The sequence below is a fragment of the Phaethon lepturus genome, unplaced genomic scaffold, assembly GCF_000687285.1.
Source record: "Phaethon lepturus isolate BGI_N335 unplaced genomic scaffold, ASM68728v1 scaffold19525, whole genome shotgun sequence".
Classification (NCBI taxonomy): domain Eukaryota; kingdom Metazoa; phylum Chordata; class Aves; order Phaethontiformes; family Phaethontidae; genus Phaethon; species Phaethon lepturus.
Genome location: NW_010538601.1, coordinates 10,291 through 20,971, shown reverse-complemented (window position 1 = coordinate 20,971; position 10,681 = coordinate 10,291). Strand labels below are relative to the sequence as shown.

The 10,681-nt window shown below is 36.6% G+C and overlaps 1 protein-coding gene across 1 annotated transcript in view; it reads left to right on the top strand.

Annotated features, from left to right (window-relative positions):
* PIK3CA (phosphatidylinositol-4,5-bisphosphate 3-kinase, catalytic subunit alpha) overlaps positions 1–10,681 on the top strand; it is a 23,367-nt gene that overhangs the window by 11,772 nt on the left and 914 nt on the right. Inside the window, 12 exon segments of the mRNA XM_010286883.1 lie at positions 966–1,090; positions 1,483–1,564; positions 2,033–2,197; positions 2,757–2,860; positions 4,038–4,209; positions 4,546–4,652; positions 5,164–5,285; positions 5,785–5,863; positions 8,299–8,469; positions 8,979–9,096; positions 9,274–9,425; positions 10,609–10,681. The exon segment at positions 10,609–10,681 is cut by the window's right edge and continues 15 nt beyond it. Of these exon segments, the coding sequence (XP_010285185.1) occupies positions 966–1,090; positions 1,483–1,564; positions 2,033–2,197; positions 2,757–2,860; positions 4,038–4,209; positions 4,546–4,652; positions 5,164–5,285; positions 5,785–5,863; positions 8,299–8,469; positions 8,979–9,096; positions 9,274–9,425; positions 10,609–10,681 (1,470 nt within the window).

Genomic DNA, 10,681 nt, shown 5'->3' with positions numbered 1-10,681 from the left:
AGCAGAATAAGAGGTCAAATACTGTGGTTTTAAAGTTTGAACAATTTGAACTTGGAAAAGAGTTGGTCTTATTCTTTTGTAGTAGGTGTCATACAGATGTGACAAATGTGGGTTCACTATAAATACACTGTTCAACTCTCAGAATTTTTCAGATGGCATCATTATAAGTGTCGAACTTGCTTATTACAGTTTTACTTCATATTAAAGGGAATAGTATAAGGTGCTTAAGAGTTTTTTTGCAGTGCAGTTGATTCAGTAGTTGAAACCTCAGAGTGCGTCATTTAATATGTTGCTTTGCAAAAAACACATTACGTGAACTAAGAAATGGAAAGTTTAGGAGAAAAATTGAACTTGGCACAGTGAGTTACTCAAGTAGTAGTAGTTTCAACACTTCTGCCATTGGTCTAAGCTGATTTTAATAAATGAAGTCTTAGATAAAATTTTGGCATGTACCACTTCTGTTTTCTTATATCTTATGCTAATTTAGGTTAATGTTTTCCAGACTTACTGTTACTCAGGCTTTCCTACAGTATCCTACCTTTTATTTACCTAGCTTCATCCCCCATATTCTGCTTTTTCAGTCCTGATTCTTTTTCACTGTTTTCAGCAGTTCTCAGCAATCTCAAAACTGGAGACAAGAAATGGCAGTCTCATTTTGTGCTGCATTATGTTGTTCATCAGATGTCAACTGCTGCTGTTTCTCCACACAGATGATTTAGTTGAAATGTACCACCTCTTGTCCCAGTAGTGACTAAAAGCAGTTGTAAAAATCAAAGGCCTAGTCTTTCATATCTCTCTTTTTAAATTAAGTCCTTAGTTATAACAAAAGGAAACAACAAGATAGTATTGTGTGACATAGGCTATAAATACTGCTATGCTGTTAAAATACTTTACTGCATGTATGTTGGTTGCATGACAACAGAAGGAAGTGTGTGGAGGGTTAATGGACCACTTTCCCTCTGCAGAGTAACAGAATAGCTAGAGATAACGAATTAAGGGAAAGTGACAAGGAGCAACTGCGAGCCATATGTACGCGAGATCCTTTGTCTGAAATCACTGAGCAAGAGAAGGACTTCCTTTGGAGCCACAGGTATTTAAAAACAAAAACTAAACCAAAGAAAAACCTTTTTTGTCTGTGACAAACTTCACCGCCTTCACTCCAAATTTGTCACAATTTTCTTCGGTTTTGCTCCCTTTTCATTACTCTGTATTGTTGGGATTAGTGTTTTAGAAAAGGTTTTTAGTGTTCTGCATTGTATGTCTGGGTGCATAAGCCCATGGGGAAAAGCAAGTTGTTGAATTGGTTTACATTTTCCCCATTACTGCAGTCTTACCTTTGTGCATGGATCCTGACACTACCTTATGGCATCGATAATATTCTGCTGACAGAGGAAGAAAAAGGCGCAAGACCAAGGGGACATAGTAAATGGTTATTGAAGCAAAAATGACATTTTGTACATGCAACTTTTTTCTCTTTCGCAGACACTATTGCGTGAATACTCCAGAAATTCTGCCCAAATTACTTTTGTCTGTTAAATGGAATTCTAGAGATGAAGTGGCCCAGGTAACATGTAGCACTGAATTAGTCTTAAGTTTTGAAGAAGCTTTCATATATGCGATTTTAAAGAAAATTTCTGGAAGTTAAAAACATGTTATGTGTGCATGATACATTGAATGAAAACTTCGATGATTCAAGTTGCCACTTGACCACTGACTGATCAGTCTGGTCCGTATTCTTGTTCTTTAGCTCGATCTGAGTCTTAAATTTCCTCTCGGTGGTATTACTTGAATCCTTGTTGTGTTGCTGATTTGTCAGTTACAGTTAAATGTGAGGTTTTGTTTTCATTCTTTTTATAGTGGATAAAATAAGTCAGATGGCAACTAATACCAGATTGCTTATTGAGAGAGGACTGGCGAGTAAACAGCTTCTACTCAGATGCAGTTTGTCTGATGATACCTTCTAATGGCTGCGTATTACAACTTCTTCCTAATCAATGCAAACGTGTAACATGCTTGGACTTCTTACCCACAGATGTACTGTTTGGTAAAAGATTGGCCTCCAATCAAGCCAGAGCAAGCAATGGAGCTTTTGGACTGTAATTATCCAGATCCAATGGTGCGAGCTTTTGCAGTTCGGTGTCTAGAGAAGTACTTGACAGATGATAAACTGTCTCAGTACTTAATCCAGCTAGTGCAGGTATATAACACATTTTGGTATACTTCGTCTTGTGTATATTCAGTGATCACAGAGGATTAAAATACAACAAAAATTAAGATGCTGTGAAAAAGAGGTGATCAAAAGTATCTGTTTGCATTGTGCATTATTTAGTAGGCGGGGATGAAATGTAGATCATTTCCTGTAGTGCTGTGGTTTTGCTTGATGATGATAAATGCTAAAATTTTACGGAGATGCAGAACTGTTCTACCAACTGGAACAGGCAGCTACCTCAGCTGTCCTAACATATGGGAAAGTATGAGCAGAAGCGTCTTCTCAAAATTTTGAGCAAGTTGAGGTTAAAATATTTGGTAACAGTAAAGGAAGCATCAGATGGTAAGTTCCTGAAATAGAGATAGCCAATACACTGTTAGCAAATATTGTTCAAATCCCAACACATACAAGTATTAATACGAAGATCAGTTATTCTACAAAATTTAATATAAAGCATAGATTGCTTTTTATTTAACTGGCTTTAATCTGTATATTGTTCATAGAAATAATAACTGCAGCTGATTTTTTTTCTCTTATCCTTATCTAGGTTCTGAAATACGAACAGTATTTAGATAATCAGCTTGTGAGGTTTTTACTCAAGAAGGCACTGACCAATCAAAGGATAGGGCACTTCTTCTTCTGGCATTTAAAGTAAGCTGAATTATCATGTTAAGGGGTGGTGGGATTCCTGTTAGCTGTAAGAAATCAGTAGTTCTAAAGACTTGGCATAGTAAATGTCCTTTTTAGGAGAATACTACCACTTACGGTTTGTTTTATATTGGTTAAGAATTTAAATGCATAGGTTGGTAATAGAAGTCTTCCCTTGTAGTTTCAAAAGCTAGTTAATAACAGATAGTTAGTCTTGTACTTCTTTTTAGCTAATGATGAATATTCCAAAAGTAAGGTAGTCTAAGATTGCTGGAAGCCTCCCGTATTGTTAGCTGTTCACAACTTGGACAGATTTCTGCTGTTTGAACTTTATTTTGTATGCCAGATCCACCACTAGTCTCTTCCAGAAGACTTTGTGAATAGTTGACGCCTAAAGAAAGCCACCCAACTTGATGAGATAAAGCTTTGAAAATTAACTGTTTATACGGGCTTATTAAAGACTTCATAGAGCTTCATAACCAAAATATCTTGGTGTTCTTCCTTACTAAGTATAACATATTCCTGGTGTTGAGAAGGCTGAGCATAAATCAGCCTACGGCGTACTGGATTGTAGCTAAGTCTCACCTAAAAATGCTGTTCTAAGATAGTGTGATCAGTCACAGAAATAGGAACAATGAATCTTTATGCTTTCAGTTTTCTGCTTCCCTTGGTAATTGTCAAGGATAATGGAATAAGTTGCCTCATTAACTTGTTTGAGGGCATGTATTTTAGGACTGTGCGAAGACTTGAGAGTGAGTAAGGAAAAGGAAACTAGAGGGCCACAGCCTGGGACTGGCTAAATGAGACAAGGAGAAAATGAAACAGGTTAGCTTTACTCCCAGCAAAGAAATTTGGAACTTGAATTGAAAGCTTGAGGTTTACTACAAAGTTTATGGGAAGCATGGATTTTGAATAAAGGCAAGGGATAGAAAAGGACAGGATGGAGCAAGAAGGAATGGGGAAAAAGCCTATGAACTCTGTGCTGAATTAGTTGTAAAGGGTTCTGAAGTCTGATCAGTCCAGTCAAAATGAGTTAAGTTTTGGGAGGTCAATACAAGTTATTTACCTGAAAAGAAGGATCCATAAGTAGCCCTCAGGAAGAGGTTAGATACACTTTCATTTTTGGCACCTCTAGGTGGTCTTGTCCTTTAAGCTGTAACTGTTCTTCCTCTCTGTGTAGGTCTGAAATGCACAATAAAACTGTAAGTCAAAGGTTTGGTTTACTTCTGGAGTCCTATTGTCGAGCATGTGGAATGTACCTAAAGCATCTGAGCAGGCAGGTGGAGGCTATGGAGAAGTTGATTAACCTCACAGATATTCTCAAGCAGGAAAAAAAAGATGAGACACAGAAGGTATTATAAGTCAACATACCAAAATGGTTGCTGTTGAGTCACAGGAATTATTTAGAACTGTTTAATTCTGTTAACTGGAAGAGTATTAATGCTAACTTCAGTGGATAGTATGTTATCCTAGAAGCTGTAATATTTTGTGTGTGCATTGCCATTGTCTGCCTCTTAAGGCAATAGAGCTAAAGTTAAGGGTTTCAATTTGTGTAATATGTGGCTAAGCAGAGTTGCTTGTGTTGGAACTGTGCAAAAACATGCTTTAAAACCAAAGCTAAAATCTGATACTTACCTTCATTTACATGTAATTAGTGTTCTCAAAACCTGAATGTGATTATTTGTCAGGTGCAAATGAAGTTTCTTGTTGAACAAATGAGACGGCCAGATTTTATGGATGCTTTACAAGGTTTTATCTCTCCTCTTAATCCTGCGCATCAACTGGGAAATCTTCGGTATTGTCTTCAGTTTTGACATTTGTCTAGACGTTTCAGTAACTGCATAGTAATGTTAACCTTAATGTTAATGTTAAATGTTAACATACTAAATATTAGTATTTTCAAAGTTAACTGAACGAAATCTGTAGTGGCCTAATTCACAGAGAGTAAAGTAATTTACATCTAATGGTTTAACAAATTAGGGAACAGCATGACAGTTAGCTTTCCCTTTAAGGTGGAAAAAAAATTACCTTTTTCCATTTGTAAGGAACATGTGCTGCTGAAGGAAAACTTAAGAATATAGCCAGCTTTTCTGCTGGGCTTAGCAAATGGTGAACATTGCACTTAAATTAGTAAGTTTGAAGCTGAAAGTAAGCGTGGTTGATTGTCAGTTACATGTGCATCTGTAATTTCATAATAGTTTAAAGCATTTGAAGAAAACAGGGAGAACTTGGTAGTATCAGAGAAACATGATCATGTTTGAGAATCAAATTGTGCCTATTTCATAGAAACCTTATTTCTTTTATAGGCTTGAGGAGTGCAGGATAATGTCATCTGCAAAAAGGCCCCTGTGGTTGAACTGGGAAAACCCAGATATTATGTCTGAATTATTATTTCAGAACAATGAGATAATCTTTAAAAATGGAGATGGTAAGGAAAAATAAGCATAATCCAAAAGCTACATATTTGTTCGTTTTGCTAACCTACTATTTAGTATTTTGTGTGGGCACATAAAAAATTATCTGAGCAAAGCAATTTTCTTTTCCAGAAAATATAAGCATACACAAATAAGTGTCTCAGTCGTGTACAAATTTTGTATGTTCTAACATGTTCACTCTGAGGTGGAACATGATACTATTTAATTCATTTTTTTACTTGAAAATATCTTCATGATATTTCAGATGTGTAATCTGTAATTCCATTGTCATGCTTTTAGTGTATATTTTTAAACAGCTTTGAAATTGCCACCACAAATTTGTATTAATTCCTAACTAAATCTGCTTTTCTCTATTGAGAGAACAAAACTCGCACTAAACTGTGCAAGCCTCATTTCCTTTGGACATACTTTTTGGGGGAAAAGTAAAATAAAATGTAACATCTTTCTGGTGTTAGGAAATTTGCAATATCTATGTATTTTTGACTATTCCAGACTTGCGTCAGGACATGCTGACACTTCAGATAATTAGAATTATGGAAAACATCTGGCAAAATCAGGGTCTTGATCTTCGGTAAGCATTAAAGGTCATTCTCAAGCAATACTGTTCTTAATGGGTTTTGCATTGGTTTGTTTCCAGAGATTGCTTCTGTTCTCCCGAGGGTAATAAAGAAATGCTATAAATAGGCATGTTTGTACATGTTGGAGCAATTTTTAATTTATTTTTAATAACCATGAGTTAGCTAAACTACTGAATTCTGTAAAGATAAGATGGTGTTTGAAAAATACTTAAGTCCCATTCAAGTGGGGATGAGGGATCTATGTACAAGGAATGGCTACAAGAGCTAACACACACGCTGGCCACACTATGATTTACTGATGGTGTCTGTAGGATTTGCTTTGAACAAGTTGCCAAACTTGCAGCCCTGTTGAGCAGTGACTCTTTGTAGGTGGTGTCTTAATTTCAGTACACAAAGTAGGTATTACCTGGTCTGGTATGCATGCAGCTTCTTCACCTCTAAATAGTCTGTGGGTACAGTAGCTTCTGCAGAATGCCATTCAGTATAAGCTATTCTGCTTCTGGAAAACTGATACTAGACAGGTTATACTTCCAAATATGTTTGTGGTATGGTAGATTTTTAGGTGGTGGTGTGACAGACCTGCCTCTGCACTGTCAAACAAAGTATTTTCTTTGCATCCCCAGTTCTCATTTCCCTGTCATCTAGACAAAAGGACCTATTGGTCTATATCATCTCACGCATTTGGGCAACTATTTTGTGTCTAGCACTGTCATGAGTGACAGAATTATGGCTTTGTCCAAGAATGGTTTGCAGAGTTAGTTTACAGTGCCCATGTGTTGAAGAGTAGCCAGCTATGGAAATCTGCAAAAAATACATCCTCTCTGACTTCCTGCCACCATTCTTCTCTTCTGAAGCTCCATGCTGCCTCTTTCAGAAGTTGAATAGGTATGGTATAAGTGACAGGCTGATTTAAAACAAAACAAAAAAATCAAAGCAAAAAAAATCTCCCGGCTGTCCATCTGCTATACTGAAAGACTGAAATGAGTGTGCAAGATGAGGCAGCTGATGGACTCTGAATCTTGAGCAAGCTACAAGATTATACTAGTAGACAGAAAAAAAATCTTTTGAGGATCTGGAAGTTGACTCATCCCACTAAGGCCCCTAAACTGTATATCTCCATAGTACAGAAAGTCTTACAGTCCAAAGCTTATGCCACATCCTTAAGAAAATAGATGGGTCTCACTGTTTTTCTTGGATCTCCAAATCAGACTTTTAACTGAAAATGCAAGTGTAGATAGATAAGTATAAATATACTTTTAGTACCTGCAAATAAAGTGCTGTTAATCCAGAACGGAGAAGCCCACTTCCACAGCCACACCAGCAGTCAGCTCTGCCACTGGCTATGCATTGCACTGGTGTTCCATAGATTTTAGGTCTAATACAGAGCCATGATAGATTGTTTTTTCTGGGTTTTTTACCACGGCATCACAAAAAAACTTTTTTGATACTCCTGTGTTCCTACAAGGCTGTCTTAGTCTATGGATATGACACTTTTACTCAAAAAAATGAAACTTCAGGAGAGAACAGGGCTGCTTTTTAGGTACATGACCCTTTCTCCCAAATCTTTCAACAGAGGATATTAAACATGGTAATGGCCATGTTTCTTTCCATCTTTGAATAAAAGATTGGTTTTGATTTAGTTTTCTCAGATGAAATGTTTTGAAAATAATAGATGAAATAGACTTTGGGGGAGGGCAAGGAGAGAGCTGTGAAAGAAAAGGGAGGCGGAGGAATTAATTTCTTCTAATTGTAGAGAAAAATGGGCTACTGAGGTTATCCTTTGATTTTCCCTTAAATTACAAAAGTAATTTATGATGCTCTTTAAAGAGTCCCCTGAATAAACACCTGTTTACAGTTAGTCCATTAACAACTGGATAAATTCTAACGTTGCTGACTATAGACTCCAGTTACAATTTTGTAATATGTTCAGGTACTGTTCAGAAACTTGTTTTGAAGGTCCCATGCTGGTTTTACATAAAAGTATTACCTGCTACTTGTTTACAGTAACCCATGAAATCCTAACATTTGTTTTCTGAGTACTTAGATTCTTTCTCTAGTACTTAAATTTGAATATAGTTGAGTAGCTCTTGTTAAATCATGCTGAATGCCTTTTTAAGGGTTTTTCCAGTGGATTCCACGAGGCCTCCAAGAACATATTAATAAAATTTTGCCTTAGCCTTTTATCCTGATGTAAAACTGAAGAATGACCTTGATGAATACAGTGGCTGGCATGTTACAGTACTAATCTGGTGCAATTTTTACACAAGACTAATACGCCTATAAAATATTAAAACAGATTTTCATATCCTAAAGTAAGTAACGGATGACACTTACCTGATAGGGTTATCAAACATGCCTGTTGCTTGCTGTCTTAAAACTTAACTCTGTTAAAAAAAAAAAAATCAACCCACAAACCTTTGTTTTTCAGGATGTTGCCTTATGGTTGTTTGTCTATTGGCGACTGTGTGGGACTCATTGAGGTAGTGAGAAGCTCTCATACGATCATGCAGATTCAGTGTAAAGGAGGCTTAAAAGGAGCACTGCAGTTCAACAGCCATACATTGCATCAGTGGCTCAAGGACAAGAACAAAGGAGAAATGTGAGATTTCCTGTTGCTTGTTTTTTCTTGTTCATGTGCTCTTTTTGATGGAAACTTCAAGAGAACTAAAGTTCAAGTGGGAAACTATGTCCATCTGTGTGATTTTGGGGTTTTTTTCTTCCCTGCTGTTTGCCAATTACTCCTGCTTGTAGCTCTTCATAAGTTTAGGTGGTTGTGTGACTTCTCAGCAGTAAAGCATAAAGTGGAGGTAAGCCACATCTTCGTAGTTCTACGTCTGTATTTTAACAGTAGCTCATCAAAATGAAAACTGCTGGCCTTCAAAAGAAGGAAAGTCACTTTATCTAGTTGACTGTTCTGTGATCTAACTGAAGTACTACTGTTCCCAGAGTATGCTGGATTTCTTCCTTTCATAAAGTCCAGGAACTCTGCTTCAGTGGGAGAAGATAGTAGAAGTTGGTTCTTTCTTTTTTTTTTCCTCCCCATAAAGGAATTTGCACTTTTGTATTATTAGAATATCTGTAGGAAAATGTCTCCTTTGTTTTCAATAGGTATGATGCAGCTATTGACTTGTTTACACGTTCTTGTGCTGGCTACTGTGTTGCTACCTTTATACTGGGAATTGGTGATCGCCACAATAGTAACATCATGGTGAAAGATGATGGACAAGTAAGATATGTCTTTCTAAAAACATAGCCTAATGTCATCTCTCACTTTGATATGAGTTTGTTTTTAAAAAGAATCCATCTCAACTATAAGTAAATTATCAACTTTACTATGATATTTAAATGAGTAGGTATTAAATGAGGAGTTACTAATCTTAAAATATTCTTCTGTCTTTCCAAGCTGTTTCACATTGACTTTGGGCACTTCCTCGATCACAAGAAGAAAAAATTTGGTTATAAAAGAGAGCGTGTGCCATTTGTCTTAACACAAGACTTTTTAATAGTGATTAGTAAAGGAGCCCAAGAATGTACCAAAACAAGAGAGTTTGAAAGGTGAGCCTTTTTTAAGTGTTTAACTTGGAGTATTTTGTACCTAAAATGCACTTTACTACGGGTGACCTTTAATAATTAGACTTTTTAACTGAAAAGTAGTATTTTAATTGGCTTGCAGTGGGTATATTCTAATTCTGTAGTTGAAGATCAGCAATCCACTTGTAAATCAGTAGGTGATCTTAGCACTTACATGGCCTTTGTTTCACTTCAGCTTTGCAGGGTCAGCACATGTGTATCAAGTTAAATTTTTCTAAATATCTGAGGGTTTTTTTTATTTAAAACTTAAACCAAAATCCTCTTGAGATGGCATAAATGCAAAAACTGAGTATCCTTAAATGTCAGGTATAATGTGCATCAGAGCCTTGCTGGTCACTCAGCAATACTTCTCTCTCCTATAGCTGCTGTGATAACCAGCTCTTCAGCTGGCCTGTGTAGTTTATGACATTCTGCAGAACCCTCTAAGAAAGGAGAACTTCAAAATAATAGTAAATAAATTCTGTTGCTGTAGTCATTCCTGATACCTGTCTTTCCAGCGATCCAGTCTTTGAGAGGTTTCAGTTTTAAGATTAATTTCATTATGTTGTGGGGCAGGAAGACAGATTTTTAAGTTATAGTGTCTGAATGCTGCAGTGAAGTTCTTTTGGATTTTTTTTCTTATCCTGACTTAAATCAGTGATTTCAGCATAAATGAGCATTTCTCACCCAATGTTGTGATATAGCAAATGCCCCTGTCTTCAGTGCATTCTCCAGAGTATTTAAGGAGCAATAGCCAGTGCCCACATAAAACTGCAGAAGAGAAGTGCATCTCTGATAATAACCAGGAAGGCGCTGTTTGCAGTGGTATATCAGGAAATGTGCCTTGAAATCTGAAATGTCAATAGCAATGACTAAAATGTCTCTGTGAACTCCCATAAACTTGTGTAGAACACTTGAGTGAATTGCAAATGAGGTTGAAGGCTAGAAAGCCTGTCTTCAGTTTGGTTATTGTGTTTGTCTGGCCACTACTAGTTCTTACAGAAATGAAGATAACTGAAGTAGGAAGATGAGGATATTTTCTCAGCAATATTATGGTGTTCCTACTAGATTTAGACTGTCCAGTTACCTGAAAACTGTTTTGAAGGTGAAGAAGTAATATGCATCTGAGAGAGAAATCTACTGAGCTTTTTTTCTCTGTCTCTTCTAGGTTTCAGGAGATGTGCTATAAGGCTTATCTAGCAATTCGGCAGCATGCCAATCTCTTCATAAATCTTTTCTCC